This window comes from Belonocnema kinseyi, chromosome 2, assembly GCF_010883055.1.
Source record: "Belonocnema kinseyi isolate 2016_QV_RU_SX_M_011 chromosome 2, B_treatae_v1, whole genome shotgun sequence".
NCBI lineage: Eukaryota > Metazoa > Arthropoda > Insecta > Hymenoptera > Cynipidae > Belonocnema > Belonocnema kinseyi.
This window is the reverse complement of record NC_046658.1, coordinates 128,754,591-128,782,130: the sequence shown is the minus strand read 5'-3', so window position 1 is coordinate 128,782,130 and position 27,540 is coordinate 128,754,591. Positions and strand designations below refer to the sequence as shown.

The 27,540-nt window shown below is 27.6% G+C and overlaps 1 protein-coding gene across 4 annotated transcripts in view; it reads left to right on the top strand.

Annotated features, from left to right (window-relative positions):
* LOC117167915 (serine proteinase stubble-like) overlaps positions 1-25,176 on the top strand; it is a 72,387-nt gene extending 47,211 nt beyond the window's left edge. For all 4 annotated transcript variants that reach the window (XM_033353161.1, XM_033353160.1, XM_033353159.1 and 1 more), the window contains 5 exons: positions 2,257-2,357; positions 7,890-7,989; positions 19,162-19,374; positions 21,239-21,352; positions 24,312-25,176. In XM_033353161.1, coding sequence (XP_033209052.1) covers positions 2,257-2,357; positions 7,890-7,989; positions 19,162-19,374; positions 21,239-21,352; positions 24,312-24,467 — 684 coding nt within the window. In that variant the 3' untranslated portion in view covers positions 24,468-25,176. The remainder of the gene's footprint in view (positions 1-2,256; positions 2,358-7,889; positions 7,990-19,161; positions 19,375-21,238; positions 21,353-24,311) is intronic.
* The last annotated feature ends 2,364 nt before the right edge of the window (positions 25,177-27,540 follow it).

Here is a 27,540-nt window from a genome sequence, read left to right as displayed (position 1 = left end):
TCCTAATTCCTATCTCCTAACCTCCAAATCCCAGCTCATAACTCCTAACTCATTATTCATAACTCATAACTCCTAACTCCCCATATCTATTTTCCAACTCAAGGAACTCAAGGAAGTAGGGAGAAGGAAACTATTAAAAGAAACATGGAGCTGTCCTGAAATTTAGGAAAGAGATTGGAACACCCAACTTCCAACTCCTTTCTCCCAACTACTAAGGAGGCAAACGATGCCCCTTAAATTTCTTCGTTTTTGTGAACAAGTAAAACGAGAAATTTTATTTTATAAACAAAAAATATAGACGTTTTGCCAGGTTGTTTTATGTCTGCAAAATAAGTTTTCCTAGTTTTCGATTATGAAAAAAAAATGTTTGCAGATATTAACGGGCTTAGAGTGCTAAGATTTGAAAACTTGAAAAGGACATAAGTTTTTATCACTTATTTCATTATTTTTTTAAGATAAAGTCACTATTGTAACTTTTTCGAATTCACCCTGAATTTTTTGTAATTTCCTTGAAATCCTTCAAATCTTGTGAATTTGATTAGATTTCTCTCTACTTTCATTTATTAGAATTCAAATGAATTTTTTGTATTCCATGGTATTCTCTTCAGTTGCATTAAATTTTTCTAAAACATCTCCAGTTCTAGTGAAATCAATTAAATATTTTCGATGTTGGTGCCATTCATTTGAATTCAGTTGGAATCTACCCCGTATTCTTATTAACTTATCCTGAATTTTTTTAAATTCTTTTTAATTCTCTGCCATTCACTTAAATTATATTAAATTTACATGCTTATTCCCAATTCAATGGATTTTTTCTTAGTTTTTAAAAATATACCCTTCAGTCTTTTTAAAATTACCCTGAATTCTCAGGAATTTCATATTATCATTTCGATTTTACTTCAAATTAAATAAACTTATTGAATTTCGTTAAGGCCTTTAAATTGTTTTCGTTTCATTTGATTTTTCTAATAATTCACCTCGAATTTGCATGAACTCAGTCGAATTCTTCCTAGCTTTCTTATATTTCTTTAAATTTGCTCAATCTTCATTGAATTGATTTATTCTTTTCATTTTTTTTAAATTCATACATATTTTGTTTAATTTACCCTGCATTATATTCACTTTTATGTTATTTATTTTAATAAAAACTTTTGAATTTTATAATTCACTTGGATTCGTTCAAATTTACCTTGGATTTGTATCCATGGAATTTTTTAATCATTGTCCTTGGATTTCATAGATATCATCCAACTCGTCTAATTCCCTTTATGATGAACTAAAATTTATCGAATTTTAATTAATTTATCGTTTTTTTTTTCAATTTGCCGAAATTCTGTTGAATTTGTCCTGAATTTTTTTCACTCCTTTGTTACTCAACTAAATAAAAAAAATGTTATTGAAACATTGTTTTTTCAACTTAATGGTACTCTTATTAATTTTCTGAATTCTGATGAATTCCCTTGAATTCTTCTTAAGAGTGACCATAAAATAGGCTGTTTGTAGCCAATTTTTTGGTCCTCGCTAACGACCTGGTTAAGCAATATAATTTCGGTCCGTTAAAATCCAAAGTGAAAATCGCTTTTCGTTTTTTGAAAATTTCAAAAATTACCCCTGTTTAGGGGCTGAAAAAACCTGCAGAAAATATTAATATTTAAAATACCACTTATTATAAAATTAATTTTCATATTAACCCCTTATTGATAAAGAAAGTACGTGATTTGACTTTTGTAAGGTTTATCTTATAGAAAAAATACTATCAAAATGATTTTGATTTTTTTAGTGATATTTTCTATTTTTTCTGGAGTATTCTCAACCTCTTAATGGGGGTGATTTTTTTAAAATTTCAAAAAACGAAAAGCGATGCTCACTTAGGTTTTCAATTATAAATAATTTGATACCTGTAATATATTTTTCCTGAAGGTCGCTAGGGAGGTCCAAAAAATAGGTTAACTTAGCGGTTACTCTTTGCTCCCATATTACAAAATTTTCCGGAACATTTTTTAAATATTGTACTTAAAAAACTATGCTTCTTATTTAGAAATTGTTTAACAAATCGTGTAGATATGTTTGAGTTTAACATTTTGCTTGTCATTTTAAAAATTACAATTTTTTTTTAATTCGAATACTTTAAATATAATTTATAAAAAACGTAGATATTTAGATTATTTAACTCTATAATTTATTCTCGCTATTTCCTACTCTTCGATCGTATAAACTTGATTGTAAATAAAAATAATGTTGGCAAAATTATTTCAGGCCGCTATAATTAAATCAGGATTCTTGTCGAAAAAGCTCTCATGTGGAGGAGCTTTACTCAACAATCGATGGATTGTAACTGCTGCTCATTGTGTTGCCACGTAAGTATTTTTTTTTATCTACCATCATTAAATTCTAAAGAATCCCGCACCAAATGTAGGGAAAATAGGTTTTCATCAAAAGGTCTCATATACATTTTTTTGTAATCACCGACCTGCGGATTAATTATTCAACAGAAAATTATCGAAAGAATCGACAGTTTTTAATATAAAAAAATTGTTAAAATAAAACCAAATTCTAATAGGAAATTTTTTACATTATTAAAATGTTATCCTTTTCAAACCAATTTTGATAAATTTGGTTATGCGCCTTATATTTTGTAGTTCAGATGCAATAACAAAAAAAATGTATACCCTTGAACTCGACAGATGCACGATCTAATTTTTATAGTATGATTTACGGTTTTTTTAAATCCCTCAAAGATTGAAACAAAGGAAATCGATATTTCCTAAAGATCAAAATCACTGACTTTTTTAATTAAATTATTTTTATCGAAAATTATTGAAAGATAAATCTAGGAAATATCCCAACCAGAAGGTATCGCTGAATTTATTTTAAGGGTTGTTTTAACATGCTTTAATGATCAAAGCAAGAAAACCGACATTTTCAAAAATCCAAAACTGCGGAATATTTTTTAAATAAACTATTGTAATGTAAAATCTCATTTAAAAATGGTAGCAAGCGTCCCCTACCAGAAAAATAATTGTAATTTATTTTCAGGTTGTTTTTAACACCCCTAAGGATTCAAGCTAGAAAATCAATATTTACTAAAAAGAGAATAGCAGGAGATTTTTTCATTAAATTACTGTTAGTACATGATTGGTTTCGAAAATCACTTAAAAGTAACTGCAGTGAGCGTCAAATATCCATTCAAAATAAACCTGAAAAATATATGCAAGCAGGGTAAGCCTTTGAGTTTATTTTAAGGGTCGTTGAAACTTTTTTCGAATATTTAAGAAAGGAAATGAAACTTTTCTAAAAGGCAAAATCACGGGAGAAATTTAGTTTATAATATTTTTATATTTTAATTTGAATGCATATTTGGAAATCTGGCACTATTAAAATATGCCTTAGAATTTTCCTAGGTTTTTGCATTTTCAATTTTTAGCAGACGAAACAGAAAAATTCTAATTTTTAGCAGATTTTATCTTCGAAGATTTTCTGATTTATATAAAGGGATCGAGAATCATTTTAGGATATCATCAGAAAACAAACAATAATAAAGAAATCTTCCGTGATTAAGCTCTGCAGGAAATATCATTTCTTGGTTTGAATATTTAAGGGGTTTTAAAACAACCCTTGAAATAAACTTAAACCCTTTTCCTTGCAGAAGGCGTTTCCTGCACTTAACCAATTTTTTTCAAAATATTTCTCGTGGTTTGGTTCTTCTTTTTTAAATGTCGATTTCCTTGTTTAAATGTTATAGGGATGTTGAAACAACTCTTTAAATAAATAAAAACACCTTTACTGATGGAAGAAGCTGCCTGACCTTGTTTTTGAACGAATTTACCCCGATAGTGTATCAAAATAAATCTTCTGTGGTTTCGTTCTTCTTTTCAACGTTGATTTCCTCATTTTATTGTTAAGGGGTTGTTAAAACTACCCTTTAAAATATCTAACTACATAATTTATTTTCCACGTTTATTGTAAACAGATTTTTGACCCAAATAGTGCAATGAAAAAAAAACTTATTTTGGATCTTAGGAAATTTTAGTTTTCTTTTTTGAGTATTTAGGGGATGCTCAAGTAAACCTCGCAATAAATTCAAACACTATTTATGATAAAAAAGCTTCCTGTACTTATGTTAAGGGATGTTTCATTCTAATAGTTTCATCAAAAAGATCTTAGTTTTTTTTAATATCGATTCTTTTGTTTGAATACGCAGGGGATGCTAAAACAACCTTAAAAATAAATCCAACTACTTTCCTTTTAGGATATATTTTCCATGCTTATCGTAAATTAATTTATAGTTCCGATATTGTAATCAAAAAATATTTTGTTATTTCAGGTTATAGAAAGTTCGCTTTCCTAACTTGAACATTTAAGGGAATATTGAAACAGCCCTTACAATAAATTCTAACGCTTTTTCTGATGAATAGGCTCCCTGAATCTTTTTAAAAGGGATTTTTTATTTTAATAGCTCAATAAAAAAATCTTAAATGATTTTAGTAATTTCTTTAAATTTCGATTTCCTTTTTTCAATGTTTAAGATGTTAAATTAACATTTAAAATTAATCCAACTCAATTTCTTGATGGAATACATTTCTTACATTTATTGTGAATTGCTTTTCAAACTCATTAGTTAATGAAAAAAAATCTCTGGTGATTTAATCTATTCGAAAATGTCGACTTTTTTACTTGAATATTCAGGAAATCTTAGAACCAGTTTTTCAGATAAAAATGCTTTCTGTAAAAAATTTTGAGGGCAACTATTTTTCTGGCTAGAATACATTCTGCATGTATATTGTGAATCATTTTTGAATCCCAACAGTGTAATCTAAACATCTCCCATTATCTGGCTTTTTATACAAATTTTGATTTTATTGTTTGAATTTGTACGGGATGCAAAAAGAACCCTTAAGATAAATTCAACTACTTTCCTTGATAGGATACACTTCCCACGTTTATTGTGAATCAGTTTTCGACCCAATAGTGGAATGAAGAAATTTTCTATAATTTTTGTTTTTAAGGAAATGTCAGTTTCCTTGCTTCAATATTTCGGAGATGCTAAAACCACGCTTATAATAAATTTAAACATTTATCCTGACAGAGACGCTCCCTTTAATGAACAGAATAATTTCAGAATATTTAGGGGATGTCAAACCAACTATGAAATAAAATTGAAAAACACTTTTTCTGATAGAGATGCTTCCTTTAATGAATCAAATAATTAGGGAGGGGGGCGTATCCAGAGGGAAAAGCGTTTTAATTTATTTTTGATTTCCTTGTTTCAATATTTAGGGGATGCTAAAATAACCCTTGATGGATATCCAACTACTTTGCTTGCTAGGACATATTTCAAACGTTAATTGTGAATTTATTTTTAACCCCAATAATGTGATCAAACAATCTTCTATGATTATGGTTACTAGGAAATTTGAAATTGCTTGCTTGAATAAATAAGGAAGATTAGCAAACATTAAATATAAATTTAAACAATTTTTCTTGCAGAGACGCCTCCCGTTGTTATTTTTAAAGCATTTTAAATTTTTGTAGTTTAAAAAAAAATATTCCTGTTGTTTTCAGTTTTTGCGAATGTTGGTTTCCTTGCTTGAAATTTTTAGGGATGTTTAAACAATCCCTAAACTTCCTGCATATTCTGAATCAAAAATCTTTGAAGTTCGCGGATCAAAACTTTGGTTCAGTTCTACAAAATATGACACATTGATCCAAATTTAACAAACCGTTTTTGAAAAGGATAACATTTAAAAAAATTTGATTTTTTTTAACTTGGAAAAATTGAAAGTTTGGCTATTTTTTGCGAAAAAACCATGAAGTTTTTTTCTGATTTTTTTTATTTTGAGAAAAGCTATTTTCTATACATTAGTAAAGGTTCCTTTGGTAAGGTAAACTGACCATTCTTGGGACAGTTACGGAAAGCTAACCCACACAAACTCAATTTTAAAATGGTGAATTGAAATTTTTGGTACAAATACCATTATAATAAGTGGCTAATACTTTATTATTGAGACAAGAATTTTGATTTTAAATTAACTTTTTTGTTGGAAATTCGTCTTTTAAAGATAAAAATATAAAGTTTTTTAGAGAACTCTTCTTTTTGATTTAAGAATTCAATAATTTGTTTCTAAATTCATGTATTCAGTGAAAATTAAACTTTTTTGTGAAAATTTATATTTTTGGGTTTGAAAGTTATATTATTTTGGTAGAAAATTCAACAATTTGAATAAAATATTTTTTTCTTTTTTTAATAAAAAATCTTATTTGATTGACAATTGATCTCTTTTGGTAAGTTTTTTTATCGTTTTTGATTAAAAGTCGAATTGTTTGGTAGAAAATTGATTTTTTTTATTATAAAATTGAATGATTTGTTAGAAAATTTAAATATTAGTTCAACCAAAAAAATAAGAATTTTGAACCAAAAATATAATAGTTTGTTTCATAAATAAAATAATATGTTTATTACAAATTGGAAGCAGTTTATTTAATTAAATAAAAAACAAATTTCAAATGAAAATGTTGAAGCCTCAACATAAACAGATTAATTTTCGACCAAACTGTTGCATTTTTGCTTTCGAAAGATGAAATTTATAATCATAAAGATAAATTTTCGAACCAAAAAGACGAATTTTCAAAAAAATAGTTCAAATGTTAATCAAGAAGGACTTTTCAGTCAAAAAAGAACAAAAATTTTCAACCAACCTGTTGAATTTTCAAGTCATAAAGATGATTTTTTTACGAATTCAGTTAAATTTTTTACCGAACGTGATGACATTTTAATAAAACTATTTAATTATAGAAAAAATCATTTTGTAAAGAAAGTAATCAATTTTTCAACCAAAAAATAAAATATTTAACCAAAACATAATTTAAATTGTTTAAACACTTCTTCCAAATTATGTTTTAATTTTAATTTTGATGAATTCTAAATGAAAAATATAATAGTACACTTTTCGACCAAAAAGAATGTATGTTTATGTCAAAAAGACGAATTTTCTTTTAAAAAGTTATATTTTTTACTTGAATATATAAATTTTCAACATGAAAGTTAATCTACGATCAAACAGTTGAATTTTTAAGTAAATCAATAATATTAATCTTATTAATATTTATAATATCTAATAATAATCTGTAATATAAAATTTTAAAGCATCCTTACTAATTGTTATTCAAAAAGCAAATTGATGTGTTACTATTAAATTACTTACATATGCATAAGCAGTTGGCAAAATTTAAGGTTAGAATTAGCGTTAAAATAAAGTACCTTAAACAAGTTTTTAAAAATGAATAAGAAATTAAAATTAAAAAAATGGCGAATTTTGCAGCGGTTCATAAAAAATATTGAGCATTATTTTTTATTATTTTTACTGAATGTATAACTTGTCAGAACCAAAACAAGTAGTGGCAATATATTCAAGAGAAATTCAAAAAGACTATAAAATTTTTACTTTTATGATTAATTTTCGAATATAAAAGATAATCACTAATATTTCTTATTGTCCCAGTATTGGACATATTTTTGATGTTGTCCTATTATTGGTCGCTTTTCCTTACAATATGTCACATTTAAAAAAAATTATCATATTCAATAGAGTAGAAAGTACCGACGTTTTTAAAACATTGATTTTTATGTTTAAATCATTTTTATCAATATTTCACAATTAACCAAATAACAAATTGGTGAATTCTTAAATAAATAAAATTGATTTGAGATTTGAAATAGCTTTGTTGAAAATATTGTAATTGAATTGTAAAAATTTGACCTTGATATGGAGATTGGAAAAAAGAAAGAAAACTGGAATGGAATTGAAGACTTGGTAGTATTTTCATTGTCAATTGAAATTAAAGCAAGTATTATCTGGAACAAAGTTGAACATAGAGATTGCGTGCAATAGGTCTCCGAACAGCAACTTAAAAGTCAGGCTTGGAGAATGGGACGTCAGGGACGCCTCAGAACGATTACTCCACGAAGAATACACCATTGAGCGAAAAGAGGTAAGAGAAAACAGGCAAATTAAAAAAAAAATCCTTACGTAAATCTTATCCAACGATACGAAATGTCATTCCTTTTTGCTTATCCAACTTATTATCCTTATTCAAGAAGTAGTTTAAATTTGTATATCAAATCCTAAATACTGAAAATAATTTATATCCGTAAAACACGATAGTTCGGTCATCGTTTTCAATTTTTTAAACGTTTTTTAAGAGTTCGAAAGCCTAGGAAATTCCAGGTCAAATGACATTCAGAACAGATTTTAAAAATAATTCTAAATTTTGTATCTCGATTTAGAAAAGTTGTCGTAAAAATTTAAAATCCACAGAACGCAATCCTTAAAACCTTATTTTCAATTTCAGAGTACAAAAATGGAAAAATCTGGGTAGGTACCCTAGTTATGATCGAAAATGTCCAAGCGTATCGGAGCAGCGAGGCCGGCCGACAGGGGTGAATACCGACTTAAACTCGACGCAGATACGCTTGGACATTTTTAGTAATATCTCGAGAAGCCGTAAAGGTTTTCTAAGTTCCTTGTTTAAATTAAACAAAATATTTTAAAGAACGCGCTTACAGCTTGGACATTTTACTTCATATTTTTGAAATCCGCAAAGTCTTATTGATTAAAATTTAAGATAAAATTCTAAAAAGTCAACACTGGAAATGTCGGATTTTATGAACAACTTGTCTAGGTCATAGAATGATTTAAATTTGAGGTACAAAATCTGAGAACTTCTGAGCCTTAACCGCTCGCGCGAGAGATGGCAGTGATTGCCGACTGAAACTCAATGCAGAAACGCTTGGACATTTTTTGTCATATCTTTGGAACCCGTACAGATTTTAAAATTTTTTCTTCCCTTGAATTAAACAAAAGTTTTGAAAGAAAGCGTCCTGCAAATTTTAGATTTTTTAAACAATTTGCTTCAGCCACAGCGCAAGTTGAAGTACAGCTACAAAATCTGAGAGTTTCCAGGCAATCACCACTCGCGCGACCAACATACAGCGGGAAAAAGTACATTTTTTGTCTAGAATAAGATTTAGCCTAGATTGAAAATTATTTTTCATTTTCCAGAAATTGTTCGAGGTAACATCACTAAAAAAATATGTAATTCCATATCAACCATACAACAACAAAGTTGGTTTGAAAGCAAAATATTTGCTAATGGCTTCTTTTTTACCAATTTCATAATTTTCTTATTGTAAATTCTTATTTCATTAGTAATTTGATCAAACTATATTATTATCGTTATGGAAAGAATTTTCATTTAGATAGTTATTATTATTAATTTAAAGAAATTTTATTAACAAAAGCAGAATTTGCGTGTTTTTATTACCAAAAGTTTGATTTTTCTTAATTTAGTACTTCTACTTATCTTACACAAGACAGCTTGAATACCAGGGATAATTAAACAAAAAATGGTATGATTGTTATAAATAAATTTTATCATAAGTTAGAAAGTGGGACAGTTTTTAAATACCTGAATAAAAAATATGTTTAAGTAATAGTTACTTGCGATGAAAATTTTCTCTTAAAATGTATCTTTTTCATTTGAAAAGTCATTCAGAGCAAGTACACACAAAGGATTGTTAAAAGCTTTCAACATTTTAGGCTGTTCCTGACTCGGAAACTAACTATTTGAATCAAAAATCGACTGTTTCGTTTGAAATTTAATGATTTTCTGGAAAATTCAATTATTAAAAAAAAACATCTATTTCGGGAAAAATTGAACTGCTTGGTATAAAGTTAAACAATTTTGTTAAAAATTTGTCTTTTTGGTTAAAGATTAATCTTTTTCGTTGAAAATTTAACTCTTTCTTTTAAAATTCATATTTTCAAACTGAAAATTCAATTGATGCATTCTGTTGAAAATTCATGTTATTTGGTAGAAACCTAATGTTCTTGTTTAAAGATTCATATTTTTCGTTGAAATTTAATTTCTTTTCTTTATTTAAATTGAAATCTTCCTTGATTGATTTTTGGAAAAGAATAATTTTCTTGGTAGAGTTTTAACTATTGAAAATCGAATTTTTTAGCTAAAAATTCAACTATTTCACAGAAAATTCAATCATTCAGTTAAAAATTAAACTGCTCATTTAGAAGATTAAAAAATTGGCAGCAAATTAACTTTTTTCTTAAAAAAACATAGTTTCGGGTGGAAACTTCAACTGTATTGAAAAATTAACTAAATAATTTTAGGCGGAAAATTTAACTGTTTTTTGAAAAATTGAAATTTTATGTTTGTAGTGTTACGTTTCAGATGAGATGCTCTTACCTTGCTATAAAATAATTATAGCTTAATTAAATAATTAAACTAAAGCTACTTCTCCCTTTTTTGATTCTAATTTTGTTTGAAATTAGAAAGCTTGGATTGAGGAACAAACAAAGGGAAAGGTTGAGATAATTGAATCATTGATTTAGAACGGGGTAAGATATACAATTATAATTTATTAAAATCAAGTTACATGTGTGATATCTGTGAGTTTTTTTTTATTTGATTCGACATATGCACCATGGAACTTCCAGAATATTTTGAGAAACTTCGTCTTATTGTCCACCCTTTAAAAAAAGGAAAAGACTTTAGTGACGAGTATTTAGATAATATTAAAAATAGAAATTAAAGATAGTAATAATATTTCCGAAAACTTACCAAAGATTTTGATTTTATTCCCGCTCGGAATAAGGCCTTTTGTTGAAGCTGAAGAATCCTGTTCAGGGACTCGGTTCATAAACTTGGTCGATATCCCTTCCTTTCCTATTGTATTAGTGTACAATAGGTTGCTTATTAAAGGGACTCACAAAGTTTAAGTCCAACTGATGTTAAAGTTATTTATTTTGAGGTAAATGATATTTTACTCAGTTCACTGGTTTCACTGAATCTAAACTTTGTTTTTTAATAATTCCGGACAGTTCTTCTCCAGAGATTCAACAACTGTTCTTAAACTTCCGGAGAGTTGTTGCGCAGCGGAACGAGGGTAGAAATATACTTGTCTTAAGCCTTCAAGAAGTGGGTATATATAGGCAGAAATCTGATCATGGGAGGAAAAATAGTCCCTTGGTGGACCATTTTCTGACATTGATTTGTGGCATGATGACACAGATCTTGGAATATTGCGTTAGTGGGAGGCCACGCGCTGGTCCTTGCAATACATTCTATTGAGGGGTAGTCGAAGACCACATATCACTATGACGTTTATGGCCTTTTCACCAATTGGGCCATAGTAGATGGGCCTCGCGTGTTCTTTCGAGGGGCTTGCTTTTTTCTGATTGGTTATGAGGTCAAGGACCATGCATTCACATAATTCACATTGGTATTACTTGATATTTCTTAGAATTTGACACATAATGTATAATATAATTCAGAATACAAATAATAAATGTTCATGACAATAATAATTGATCATGGTGATTAATAATATAAGATAATAAAAGATCAATTTATAAATAACTCAGTCTTCGGATATATAATTAAAGTGGTTTATGTATCTATGGTCGGTATGGTAGGGTGTTTCGGATAACCCTTTACTAATCGATAAGTGTACCTCCGAGAATATATTCGAAGAATACTTTTATGGTAAACATAATTTATAGGTTTTGAGTATTTTACGTAATTGATATTGACAATTGATTATTATTATAAATAAATAGATATTATGTATATATAACGGTCTCAGGCCGTGACAGTAGGCTTAAAATTCAACTTGGTTGAAAATTCATCTTTCTATCTTTTTGTTTCATAATTTTAATTTTATTTCCTTCAAATAGGAAATACTAAGTCTCGTTGACAATTAATTTGGTTGTTGTTTGAGAACTGCTCTGTGCTCGGTTAAAATTTTTTTTTCTATTGGACTATTTTGTTAAATGTTCCACTATTTTTGTAGTCATTTCTTATGACCCAAAATTCTAGTCACTATTGGGAATGGTGGTCGACCGTTTCGTCACCTGTTGCCGAAAACTGGATTTACAAAGAGTAGGTACAATTTTAAATATAAATTTTAATGTTTGCATACAAATTTTTTTACGATTGTGGGGTGAGGTTTAAAACAATCATTAAATACTAAAAACAAATCTTCGTCAAAAAACAAATCCTTCCAGATAGAATTGCTATCTTGTACATTGAAAAGACACACTTTTTCAAAAATAATAAAAAAGAAATAAAAAATTATTTCACTTTTTCATTAAATTTGCAAGGCATTTTAAACTTAAACAAACTTAAATTAATGTATGTAGCGACAATTTTTAACCAGATTATGCAAAGAATACGGATTGGACTTGAAATACGAAATTTAACCTAACTATTAGATCATATTTTTAAATAGTGCTTCTTCAGTGTATTATTATTATTTTTTGTTGTTGTTATTATTACACCATTAAGCCATTTCCCTTTCGGGGTAGGCGTGACTCACTCGGCAGGGGAAAGGAGTAGTGTGTGGAAGGGATAGAGATTTTTCAGATTGATCCAGAATTCTCGTGCTATTTAAGTAAATAACACGTTCGTTTCGCAACACTGCTTCGACCCAGGTTGCTGATCAATCTCTCTGGCAATCACCCCAAGCGAAGAACCTCACGAAGTCGTTATGTAAGGTTCCCTACTTGGGTCCATTAATAGCCAAGGTCTTTGTTTCAGGCGTCATTCACTCTACTGACACTCTTTTTATTATCTATTTGCCGCCATACTTTCCTGTCTTGGCATACTTCTCTAGCTTCTTTTATGTCCATGCACTTTTTCATGCAAAGATGTAAATTCCATCTAAAACTCTTATTTGCGATAAAGACTTATTTTCAGTATCCAATAAATACTTTGAACTCCAGAAAAAAATCGTTAAAACACTTATATGCATAAATTGAAGCGCATCTTTGAAATCGAACCTATTCTTTATAGTTCAGATTTTTGTCACCTGGTGGCGAATCTTATTTTAACCATTGCCAATAGAATAACACACTAGAAACGCAGAATAAACGTGAAATCCGTTCATAGCCAAAGGTTTCGTTACTTTCAGATTTGAGTGGTAAATTAAAAACCTATTATTGCTAACAAAGGGGCGGGAGGGGGAAAATCCTAAAAGACTTATCTATTATAAGTCTCCCATACTGGGATATTTCAAATTGCGCATTTCTGTCCCCTTCAACCGCGGTCCCTGTACGGTCTCGCCGGCGTCAGTGGCTGGCCAATTAAAAAGAGGCCTGAAGAGCGGGAATCCCTCGTTAGTTTAAATTGAGCACATTAGCATGACGTCATAGGAATGCATACGAGCTTTTGAAAAAATATTATAAACGTAAAAGTAAGTTATAAATGTACGAATGGTAATATTTGCCAAATGTAGAATGTATTTTCTCCAGCATGTTCCATTCTTTTGTCAATTGAAGAACTTACAGTTTCATGAAATAAAATACCCCAAATCTAAAGTTAGTTTATCACATCGATTTAATCAGAATCCGGAATGAAAAGCTCAAATTTAGGATAGTTGATTGTACTTAGTTGAACTGTAAGGTTTTCAACCGACAAAAGGATCAAACAGAATCAAACAAAAGTATTTCGAATTTGAAAAAATAATAATATTCATTCATTGTAACTTACTTTTACATTTAGAATATTTTTTCCAAAAAGGCGTAAGCATTCCCATGTCAAAATCTACGAACTATGCTAATCATCTTGACATGTTCACCTATCCAACCATGATCGTGACGTCATGCTACAATACTCAATATTCCGCGAAATGTTTCAGTTGTTTTTTATTTTCATTATATTGACTTTTTGTGCGCAATTTGTACTATTTCCAGAAAATGTTATATTTTTCACGTCGTACGTCGACAAAACAGCTTGAAAGCCACTGACATCAATGACGCGCAAATACAAGGTCGCACACATGCTTACAGCGCGAGCATCGATAAAAGGCCAGGGCAGCCAATGAACGTCGCTCAGTGTCTCGAGAACGAGGGTTTTTTTCGACCCCCACCACTCCCCCATCTGGGAGCGACACATTCAAACGTAGCGTATCGATGAGTCGACTCTGTTAAATGTCGTGAAGCCCAACCTCGTGTAAAGCCGAAAATGCACGAGCAGAACCCGAGCTCTTCCGAGTTAAATTTTGCGAAGACCAGCCTCGTGTAAAGCCGAAAATGCACGAGCAGGAACCCGAGTTCTCCCGACCTCACGGATGATGATCTAGCTGCTCCTCAAATTGATTTAGGTTTTGAAATCCCGAGTTACCTTAGAACCATTAGGCTTATTGCGAAGAGGCAAATATAATTGACTTTATGTAAATAGTTATAGGAGACAAGACTTCTGGGTGTAAAATGTTTCGAATTTAGTGCTGCATGCCTCAGTCATATTTTTAGTAAACAATGGATTTTTAACAAATAAAAAACAAATTTTCGATAAAATAGTTAAATTTTCAAACTAAGAAATTATTTTAAAAATACATTTCTTATTTTAAACATTGTAGTTTATACTGAGGTTTGCAGTTGAAAAAATTAATTTTTAAACCCAAATGAATGCGAATTTTCAACAAAAGAAATTAATTTTTATCTAAAACAAATGAATATTTAAAGAAGAATAATTCGCCAACAAAGAAGAAAAATTTATGACTAAAAAGAAAATAATAATAAAAAAGTGTTAACAAAATTGTTCAATTTTCATCTATAGAAACGAATTTTAAACCAAAAAAGATAAGTATTGGATAAAAAATGGAATAATTAAATTTTCAGACAAAAAATTGAATTTTCAACGAAAGAAATTCATTTTCAACTAAAATTATAATGTTTCAACTAAAAATTGAATAGATAAATTTTCATTTGAAAAATAATTATCGGCCCCGAAAAATCAAATTTTCAACAAAATATTTAAATTTCCAAGCGAAAAATTAAATTTTCAAACAAATGATTTAATTTTCAAATCAATAACTTTTTACCGAAAACAGAAATTAAAAATTTTCGAAATCAATTTGAAAACAACAAAAATTTTTGTTTACAAAATAGATAAATTTTCAACGAAAAAAGGTTACATTATCAGGTTAAAAATCAATTTACAACTAAAAATTTTTCATCAAAATAGTTTAATTTCCAAAAAAATAGATGAACTTCCATTTTATACCAAAATAAAAGAAGTTTCATCAAAGATGCATTTTCATCCAAAGAAATGAATTCTTGATCAAAATAGATGAATTTTTAAACAAGAAGAATAATTTTATACCAAAAAAGAAGAATTTTCGACTGAGAAAGGTCACGTTCCTACCAAACAAAATTGAACCAAAAATGATATAGTTAAATTTTAATATTAGAAAATGTTTTTTCAACAACAAAAAAGTCGAATTTTCAACAGAACAGTTAAATTATCAACCAAAATAGTTATTCTAAAAAATTTTATTTTAAAAATAGTTTCATTTTCGATGAAAGAAATGAATTTTCAACTGAAAAATGCTAAAAGAAAAAAACACACACACACACAATCGAATCTACAACAGAATAGTTCAATTTTTAAACGTATAGTTAGATTTTCACTTAAAAAATTATTTTTCAACCAAAAATAGAATGGAATGAATTCTGAGAGAAAATTAAAAAAAAAGATCACAATTTTTTAAAATTATTTCTCAATTTGGCCATATTATATAATTTTAGAAAAAATAAGGAATTTAATTCTTATTAAGCCTTCTTGCGCAATTTTGTTGCACCATTTTTTGTTATGTTTAATGTGGTTTTAAAAATTTGATTTCAAATTTTAGTAAGCTTGCGAGATATTCAGAAATTTTCAAACGATTAAAAAATAATTAAAACTTGCAAAAAAATCAGGAAAAATTTGAATAATTCTTAAGAATTAGAAGACTAGAAGGTCTGAAAATATTAGAAAAAAGAATTATTTTTCTAATAATCGTTCGAAAATTTTTAATATTTTTTATTTACAAAAATGTACTTTAAAAAAAAATTTTTAAGATTTTGTAACACACCAAACGATTTCCTAACATTTAAAAGAAGAGTGAAGAAGATTTTAAAGCAAAATATCTCAATTTGATAAGATTAAAAAGTTTAAAAAAACGTAAATAATCAAGCGAAAATGTTTGCAATATTTATAAAAGTATTATTATTAATTAAAAAAATTAATGTATAGAGTACAATTTTTATTTGAAATTTCACGACGGGTTTTTGTACAATGTTTGACCCTCGGCCAGAATCAAGGAAAAATAATCTAAAAATATGTTCATTAGTTATTAAAATGCTACAAAGACTTACCTTTACAATTTTTTTCTGTTTTTATAATCATGAGATATTTCTTCATAAAATAAATTTTGTTGGACTTATTTTACAATTATTTACATTCAATTTCCAATTACAATTATGTTACAATTAAAATAAAATTGCAACAGCTAAATTTTGTAATTTTAAGATAAGTATTTTAAGGCATTAAAGATTTTGTAAAGATTTCATATACAATAAAATAAGTATTATCAGTTTGTTTATAAATTTGTATGTATATAATTATTTATTTAAAACTTTCACACGATTATTATAAAAATAGTTCTGTTTTTCTAATCTGTTCAGGCCTTTCAAACTCTAATCCTTAAAAATTATTCAAATTTTTCCTGATTTTTTTTTTAATTCTGCAAAATTAAAAACAAATGCGTTTAAAGTTTTTCAGATGCTTTAAGAAAATTTGAAATCATTTGCAATTTTTTGAAATGCTTAAAAATAATCTTTTCAAATTAATTATTGGAAATAAGAAATTATGTAAATTATTCCTTTAAAAAACTGTACAAGTTTTAATTATTTTCGAATCGTTTCAACATTTTTTAATATCTCCCAAACTTATTCAAATTTTAAAGAATTATGTTCCCTAATTTTTATAAAATTAAGTAAAGTGGAAAAATTAGAACATTTTGCTTCAAAATATTTTACGTACTTTTTAGACATTTTTGGAAATAATAAAAAAAATTTAGCAGTCTTTTTTTTCAATTTTCTGTTAGAATTCATTCCAAAACAATTATTTAAATTTTTCCCAAAAAGTTTCTTTCATTATCTTTCATGATCTGAAAGTTCTTCGTTTATCGACTTTTATTATTATTTTTTCATTTTACATACATATCTATTATATCTTATCAAAATTTAATGTAAAAGCCTTAAATGTTTTGTGTATTTAAATACTACAATTTTTATTATTTCCAAAATTTTACAAATAATTCAACAAATTTGATGTGTAATTAAAATATACGGTTTTTAAATCTCATTCAATTTATTCCAAGTTATCTTTTTCGAATTTTCAAAATTTATGTAATTACTTACTCTGATTGGAACGAATTCAACCTCTTGCGATTGAAATCTGGCATTCTGCTTGAGAAGAAATGTGCTGAAAGTATAACTAAAAAAAAATCATTCGAATTTTAATTTTAAAGACTGATAATTGCACACAATTTCCAGGCGCATCTTTCTTATTCTTCTGCAAGAATTTTTAGGTTTTTCGGTTTTTTAAATCAGTTCATACTACGTTTCTAAAACTCCTCTGAAGTTTAAATTCTGTTTTAATCTCATCAATTCTACTCAATATTTATTGAATTTATCCGATTATTTACATATTTAAAAATATTGTAATGTTGTCGAATTAAAAAATGTTGATTTTAAAACCTCTTACACTCTTTTTCGAAATTTCAGGAAATTGTTTGATGTGCTTAAAAATCTTCTTTAGATTTTTGAATGCTTGAAAATGTTTTAAAATAATCTCCTAAAATTAATTTTTTAAAATAAAAAATTATTTTAATTATTTCTAGGAACCTGAAATAATTTTTTTCATTATGGTGAAAACTTACAAAATTCTTCAAAAATCTTTACAACTTTTAATTATATTTGAATCCCTTCAAAATTCCTGAATATCTCTTAAACTTACTCAAATTTGAATGTAGATTTTTAAAGCAACATATAGTTTAAAAAATTGTGTAACAAAATTGCACAAGAAGGCCTAATAAGAATTATGTTCCTTAATTCAAGATGTGAAAAAGTTGACTGATAATCTTTTAAATTTTTCCCAGGACTTTTAAGAAAAATAGTTTTACCTCCTTGAAATCTTTCGGTATTCCTTTAAAGTTTCCAAAGTTTATGTTTCAATTCTTTAGAAATTTAAGTTTCTAACAGAATTTAAGTTTAAAATTCGATTTGAATGTCTCCAATTCTTCTAGTATTTCTTGCATTTACTCGATTTTGATCAATTTATTATAATCTTACCAAATTGAAACATTTTTGCTTTAAAATCTTAAACAGTCCGCTTTTAATTTTAGGAAATCCTTTCACATGTTTAAAAACCTTTTTTAATATTCTAATGAAGTACGTTTTTAAAAATAAAAAGTCATTAAAAATTTACCTACCAATCTTGAAAAAATTCTGTTTCTAATGTTGTCGGGCCTTCTAAGTCTTCTAATGATTAAAAATTATTTAACTTTTTTTTATTTTCTTTGAAATTTGGCAAAATGAAAAAGATTGCCTTAAAATCCTCACATACTTTATTGACCATTTTGAACATAGTTTAAAATGTATTGGAATTTTTTAAAATCAATTTTTCTACATAAAAAATTATATTAATTATTTGTAGAATCCTGAAAGATTTTTTTTTCATTTTCGTGAAATCTTAACAAATTCTTTAAAAAATCTTTACAAATTTTAATTATTTTTTAATCGTTTAAAAATTCCTGGATATCTCCGAAACTTATGCAATTTTGAAAGCACATTTTTTAGACCAAAATAATTTTTTTTTTAAATGTGCAACAAAATTTTGCAAGGAGGGTTGATAATAATTAATTTCCTAATTTTTTTCTAAAATTATAAAACATACCAAAATTGCCTCAACTTTCATGCTCTTGACACCCTGCGAAATTCAGTTTACTTAAAACCTCTTCCAAATAGCTCGGGCTCGTGCTCGTGCATTTTCGGCTCTAAAGGAGGCTTGTCTACGCAACATGTAGCAGAGCCGACTCACCGACACGCTACGTTTGAATGAGTCGCTCCCAGATGGTAGAGTGGTGGGGGCCGAGAAAAATCCCACGTTCTGGAGACACTGGCGTTGCTTGACAAAATCACCCCACGACTCGCGGTAGAGGTGGGGGTCCCTCAAGCCTTGAAATATCCAAATTTCTACGTTTCGTGGTCCCTGAAATAGTCAAGAGTTTACTGTATTAAAAAATTGATTTAAATTTCCCAGGTACATCCTCAATATTCGCCGGCAGATTTCCGGAATGATGTGGCCCTCATAAAACTATCAAGGACTGTCGCCTTTAAGCAGCATATCGTGCCAGTTTGCTTGCCGGCCAGAAATCTGAAACTCTCAGGTCGAGCTGCTACGGTTGCTGGTTGGGGACGAACTCGACACGGTCAGGTTTCAGCACCGACGGTTCTTCAGGAAGTCGAAGTCGAGGTATGATTATAAAGAAAGTAGTGAAAGACACGGAGAGTGACTAGCAAAAACTAGGACTACAATTGTGTCTAAAAGAAAGAGGTGAATACAAATAAAAACTTACTTTAATTTTTTCAATCTACCAGGCATATCGTCAGATCTATTAAGATTTGCGCTAGAAAATAATCGCTAAATAAAATAACAAAAAAATTCAAATATTTGGTTATAGATGAACTTTTTTGTTAAAAGTTTATATTCAACAATTTAATGTCAAACTAAGCTATTTTATTAAAAATTAGATTAGATTATTTGTTAACAATGAAATATTTTGATACAAAATTGAACGATTTGTTTAAACCTGAAACTATTTATCTATAATGTTCTTTTTTCTGCAAAATTTTGTTTTTGTGCAAAAGTTCCATTATGAAATTTTTCATAGAAAATTGATATTTCAAACTGCAAAAAGATTTTTTCGAATTTAAAATTCATATATTTTGTTGCAAATTCGTCTTTTTGGTGCAAAATTAATATTCATGGTCATCATTATCATCTATTACTGTTTTCCAAAACTTTTGAATTTTTTTATTTTTTGCTGTCAAAAAGTAATTTTTTAAGCTTGAAATATAAATATTCCTTTTTTGGTCGAGGAATCAACTATTTTATTAGAAATCGTTTTTTTTTCATTGAACTCCACTGGTTCATAATTTGAGTTTTTTAGAAGTCATTTTTTAAATTGAAAATTTAACTATTCAATTTTTGATTAAAGATTCAACCAATTTGATCAATTCGTCTTTTTTGCATAATTCCATTGTTTAATAATAATTGTTTTTTTTTAGAAAAGTAATTTTTTCACTGACTGTACCATATTTGGTTAGAGATTAACCTTTTTTTTCTAAATCGTCTTTTTCTGTTAACTTCACTGTTTTATAATTATTCTTTTTTGTTTGTTTTAAAATTAATTCCTCAAACTTAAAATTTAATTATTCTATTTTTGGTTAAGAATTAACCTATTTTTTTATCAACTTTTTTCTTTGAACTCTGTTTGCACAAAATTCGTTTTTTCTGTTTGTTTGAAAAGTGATTTTTTAAACTGAAAATTTACCTATTCCATTTTTGTTGAGGATTAATCTATTTTTTTCATTCAACTGTTTCTTTTGAACCCAACTGATTTATAATTTTTTTTAAAAGATTTTGAAGAGTGGGGTTTTATACTGAACACACCTTTTTTTTTTAATCTTCTCTTTTCTTTGAAATACACTCGCCTTCTGGAAGAAAATTAATCTTTTTGTTTGAAAATTCAACTATTGGGTTCTAAGTGGAAATAATGAATTTTTGTTGTTGATAATGTTTGTCTTTAGCTTATAGATCTGAATTTAAATTTTATTTATTGAGCAGAGAAGTGTACCTTTCAGTTTTTAACTTTGATTGGATTGACGACGCTATTGTAATCCGATTTGAATAAAAAGTTAAAAAATTAAGGATTTTATAAGAGAAAATTTTTCCGCGGCAGAATTAAAGAGTCTGTCGTTGATAGATGAAATTATTGTAATTTTAAAACTTTTGTTAATAAACAACTTTTCAAAAGATTTGTTTTCAATTTAAAATCATACAACAACTTTTCAAACATTTATATTTAAATACTTCTAATCAATAAATGGTTATTACTTTTTTTTAATTTTACTTAGTCAACATTTATTTCAAAACTTTATTTAATTGCACCTGGCCTAGTTTTTGCATCATGAATGTTTTTCATGCAATTATGTATTTTATCTTTCATATTTTTTATGTTTTGTAGAAAAGTAAAACATTTAAGAGGAATATTAATTTTAAATTATTAGGGAATTAAAAAATGTGAAATTTATTCTTTTCTTAAATCTAATTTCAGGTGATTCCAAATGAAAGGTGCCAAAGATGGTTCAGAGCAGCAGGAAGAAGAGAAACTATCCATGATGTTTTCTTGTGTGCTGGATACAAAGAAGGTGGAAGGGATTCCTGCCAGGTATTGATTTAAAAAAATTAATTTATTAGCGTGTGTAGTTTTTTATTTGCAAAAAAAAACATTTTAAAAACAAAATAAGAATTGGGACTAAAAAAATTATTAAAATTTGGTGAAAGCTTACTGATTCTGATAACAAGGAAATAAGTATTATCGATTTGTTTTTAAAGTTACATGAACATAAATTTACTAAAAAAAAAACCATGAGAAAAATAAAAAAAATTCTTGTAGAATCTGCATGTGTCGGGGAGAAATGCAAAAATTTCAATTAAATTTTTTGATATTCTGCAGAATTTCACAAAATATTGGGAAAAAATAGAGTCAATTAAAACAAATCTATTTTTTGTAATTTATCGGAATTTCTTGAAGTTGTAAAATATTTGACCTCTCCATAAAGCTTCTGAAAATTCAAATATCTTTTAGAGTGATTTGAATTCTTCTTTAAATAAAAAAAAATGGTCTGTAAGAATAAAACGATTGACTTAAAATATTCCAGATTATTTTTTTTCCCTCAATTTTATACATCTTTTCTAATAGTCTCTTCAAAATACAGCGTTGAAAATAAAAAAATCATTTCAAATATTCCAGGAGTTTTACTTTTTTATTATTTGGACAACATTAAAAATAAGCGTTAAATCTTGCAAAAAGGCAAAATATTGCTTAAAAATCTTCTACACTCTTGTGCGAAAAATGAAATTTTCTCATTAATTTTTAAAAACTAATTTTTATCTCTTGAAACCTATAAAAACTCTTGAAAACTTTCCAATTCTTTGTCAAAATATGTGAAAAAATTACATCAAAGGAAAATCTTAATCTTTTTAAATTCAAAATTATTTTAAAATCTTTTTAGAACTTCTAAACCTTCCACATAGGTTTTAAGATTATTCTAATTTTCATTCAATATTATTCGTTAAAAAAAATCGTTTTTAACTTTTGAAATCTTTTTTTAATGTTATCTTATACTCCATTTTCCAAAACAAAGAATCATTTGAAATTTTTCTACCTTAAATCTTTAGAACTTAAGTTTTTCTCATTATTTTAAAACTTGTAAATATCTCTTGGAATTGCTCCCTTCTCTTCTAAAACTTTTTAATCTTGGAAAATTAATAATTTTTGCATTAGCGTTTTCTAAATTCGTTTCCTTTCGAAATTTTCAAAAATCGACATTATTTTAAATCTTTTAAAATCTTCTCAAGATTTACATTATTTTCGAGTGTTTTTAAAACTTCTGAATATCTCTTAGAAAAATTCAAAGTTTTCCTACAATTTTTTTAATTAAAAAAAATTTAGCGCGGTAGCAAATGTGAAGAACAGATTACTTTCTCAATATTAAAAAATCAGTTACAATCCAAATTTACTTTTTGATCAATAATGTTTAAAATTAATTTAGTGGAAGATTAAAAAACACCAAAAACACAATTTTGTACTTAGCGAGATATAAAAATCACAAATTGAAAAACTTCCGAATCATGAAATTCTCGAAGAATTAATTAAATTAGCGAATTTCGAAATTCTCTAATCACTAAATTCCAGAAGAGTTAATAATATTAGCAGATTTAAAAATGCACCAATAATATTTCTGATAGTTTATAATCTTATAGAATATGAAAGTTACTGAATTTTAGCATTAAAAATGAGAGTGTAATAATTCTATTATATTTAATGTTGAATGTATTTTGTTCCAATTACTGATATATAAAGATCCCGAATTGGAAAAATTTTCAAACAATAAAATTCTTGTGCGACTTAAAAACCCGGAAAATGAAATTCCAGACACTGTTAAATTTTAAAAACGGAAAAATACCGAACAATAAAATTCTCAAATTTATAAAATTTTGGAAATATGAAAATTCCGATTAATAAAACTAGAACATTTTTGAATTTGAACAATGTTCATTTTTTAAAATCTTATTTGCTTATTAAAAATAAAATATTTAAATATTTTTATTAAAGAAAAATTGTAATGAAAAATGAATTAAAGATATCAGTTTTGCAAATGTTCTGTGTGATGTAAAAAAAAAGAAATATGCATATTCTCCAACAAAATTTTTTATCCAGAAATATATATTTTTAAATTATTGTTATTTTAAATTTAAATAATAATAAAAACAAAACTTTCAGCATAAGACAATTTCTTTGAAAAAAATTTAAGCACTTTATTTTATATAAATAAAAATTTCTGTAATACTATTAATTGTCGGGAATTTCGCGATTCTGCATTTTCATCGTTTTCGGAAAGTTTGTTATTCGGGAATTTTGCAGGGTATGAAATTTTATTTTTCGGGATTTTTCAATTGTCCCAAAATTTCAGAACAGTTCATAATATCACAGATTAAAAAAAATTTCAACAGAAAGTCTCCCTATTATAAATATTCAAACCAGAAAAATCCCGAAATCAAATATTTATAAAAATGAGCAGTTAATACATAGAATGTATTTGTGAAAATAAGATAATCGAAGATTTTGATTAAAGAAAAATTTCATTAATGGTTAAACTTCTTAAAGTATTATTTAAATACAAAATAACAATAATTTTTAATAAAAAAGAATTGAATTTTTTTCTTTGAAAATTTTATTTTTAATGAATCAATAGTATTTTCTTAAAAATAATTTTTTCAATTGTGCAAAGCCGGGAATTTTCCATTTCGGTCATATTATAAACTATTCGGGAATGTGTCAAATCATAATTTTGATACTTCTGCAATTTTATAATTTCATAATTTTGAAAATGTCAAGAAATAAACATTTTATTTTTTCTGATTCTGCAGTCATTCCGGAAATTTCCTGATGGAAATTTTGTAATGCGGGATATTATTTGGAATATTTTATTTTCGGAAACTATAAAGTGTCAGGATATTTATTTTGCTGATTTTTTTCAGTGTTAAATATTATTTCCTATCCAAAATTTTTTAAAAAAAGGAAACGGTTTAACATATTTTAACTCATGTATATTTTTTAATAGGGAGACTCCGGAGGTCCACTGACAATGTCCGTTGAAGGCCGTCACGTCCTGATTGGTCTTGTATCTTGGGGAATTGGTTGCGGACGTGAGCATTTGCCGGGAGTTTACACCAATATCCAGAAATTCGTACCCTGGATTGACAAAGTTATGAGCTAACAAATTCTCCCCATTTTTCCAAAAAGAAAAAAAAATACAACTCAGAAAATACCATCTTAGGAAGAAGAATCCCCTAAGTCTGTAGTTTAAAGGTACCAAAGTTTCTGTCTATCTCAAACTGTTTTCAAATTTTCGATAAAGTCATTTACAACCTAAGACTTTCAAGAAAAAAAAATGAAAATTTGGTTAGGCAAAAATAAAATCAGGTGCAAAATGAGAATTTATCGCATTTAAAAATGCTCTTATTTATTGAATGTAATTATAAAATTTACAGAATATTTATTGAAGTACATATATTTTTTCGAATAAATGAATTAGAATTCTGCTATTTGTTATTGTATGGCTTTTAGAGAAATTAATAAGCTTTGAACATTTTCAAGCTGAATTTTGCACTGAATTAGGATTTCGTGCTATCTGCACTCAAAAATAATAATAATGATCAAAAATAATTTTGTGAATCCAATTTCACTACTGATTTTCTACGAAGTATTGTTATTTATTGATAAAAGGCCATTCGATCTTTTTCAACCCTGACATCAAAATTCAGAGTATTGCAGTTTGCAATTTCAAGAAGATTTTTTAATATCATTACACAGAATCCTTCTATTTTCATTGACTCGCCATGATTGAATCGTGTAAAAATATTTTTATACCAACGACAAAATACAGCATGTGTTCAGCAAACATTTAATAAAAAATTGTGGTATAAGCTTTTTGTCTTTTTTTTCAAGCCCTCCATTTTCAGCCTTAATTTTTTATCATTAACAACCAGCAAAGATAGCATGATAAGCAGTGTTGGGTAAGTTAATTTTTCGAGTAACTAGTTACAATTACTAAATAACCAACTTCAAGTTACCTGACAATTTACCTTTTTATTTTCATTAATTTTATAAATTTTTCATGAATTTTATAAATAAAAATCAAACTGATTTTGATACAAGTTCAGATCATCAGTAATTTAGTGTTCTGTTTTTCTTGGAAAAAGGTACTGTCATTAACAAACCTTATTATTATAAAAAGTAAAGCGGCCTCATTTCAACAACATTGAGTGGTCCTTCAAGTCAGATAGTAGTCCCCACACTACGGAGAAATACTGAGAAAGCAGATTTTGGTAAATAAATATATATATATATTTTTTTTTTGAAAGAAGCGGATTTTCTAAGGAACTGTCACAAGATACGTGGATTGATTCATTCAGAGTCCAAAAAGAAGATCAGGAATATTTCAATATAGGAAACATTAAATCTATGTTTCCAGTTATTTTAGTCAGATTTGCAATTATTTTTAAAGTGAATTCTGAAGAGAGTACCCTGGTTGAAAACGTCGTCGATTTTTTTCGTTGCATCGTGAACTTACAATTTTATCAATATATCTAGGGAACAAAAAGCACAAGGAACAAAATATACAGAAGATCGATAGCTTCAGTTATAAGTCATAAGTCAGGAAAGACTAATTCTAGAGCAAATTACAGGGCAGTAAGTCATTGGATGTAAGTTACAACACTACGTCAGACGTAGAACTTTTGTTAGCAAAGAAACGATTGGTACTTGAAAAAAATATTGTTGCGCTAGAAGAGGACGTACTTGCTGCTAAAGAAGAAATTTTATTTTGTAATCGGAGGTATAAATATTTAAGATTAATAAGAATTTTTTTACAGATAAATTAAGAATAATGAAGTTTAATTTGCAGATTAAATAAAAACGCCTAAAAAATAACGAAGCTCGCGTTAAAAATAAACAAGGATTAATTTAAAGGGAACAAGATGTAGTAGATTGTGAAGCTACCTACAAAAGGAAGCTGCTACGGGTATTTTCAGCAATCATAAAGAGTTCTTAGTATCAAATAAATTCTCAAGAATAAAAGATTAGATATATGAAACATAAAAAAGAGATTTGTCACCTAGAGAAATCGAAAAGAAGTTGCACCTTCAAAATAAATTTGGACCGAAGGTTAGTGATTTTTCTGAGAAAATGCATTGCATGTTGGCCAAGGAAAGTGTGGTTGATATTCTCCGTAATTTTGATGGTTCTTCCAGTTTTTATTGACGAAGATTTTATTCCCAATACAAACTTTCAAGATTTCTGAAGAACTTTTGATGAAAATCAGGAAGATACAAAATGCGGAAGGATTATAAAAGTTTGAAGGATTCAGCTATGAAGTAAGGAACATTGCTGACGTTTTAAAGAATATCGAAAGCCTTCGGGATTTTTCAAACTGCACGCAGAAAATGGCGGAAATTATATCCAATAATAACTTTAAAACGGAAAAATGTAGAAATTGTTATATAAATCAAGGAAAAAATCCTAAATCTACAGGAAAACATGAAGATAGTTGCAATGGATGTATGATTTTCAACTATGGAAGTCATCCTTTAGACCAATGTTCGAGTTTTAAAGCAGTTAACAGCAATCAACGTTGGAAGTTAGAAAAAAGCTAAAGTATGCGTCTGTTGTCGGAAAAAAACATTTGGCACAGGTTAAAATTGCTTTACAAACTGTACTTGGTTCGATGGTACATAGACCGACTGGACAACAAAGAACTGATTCAATTAATCCAGAAAATGTATTTACTTGCTGCGAATTCCATAGAATTTAAATTCCATAGAATTCCATAGAATTATTATAGAATATTTTGGTGTGGAATAAAGAAGGAAGAAACTTGAATCGGCAGAATAAAATAGAGCTATTTGTATTGCGATGGCAAAAATCTAGCAAAATAATAAAAGGTATGAAGTTGGATTCCCATGAATATCTAATAAAACCTTGAAAGAAAGAAGCAAAGCTATGGCTTATCAAAGTTTAAAGTGTTTAGAGAGAAAACTTCTGAAGGTTCAGAAACAAAATGCAGGAGATTATAAAAATTAAATTGAAGAGATGTTAAAAAAAGATATTTGATAAGCACCGATGAAGAAAAAAAAACGTGAAAAAAAAAATTGTTTGGTATTTAGTGCATGTTTTTGTATTAAATCCAAGTAAACCAGGCAATGTTCGAGTCCTGTTTAATGCAGCAGCTAAAGTCAACAAGAAATTCACTATATGGATTCTTCATAATGTTCTGAAAATATTGATTAGCA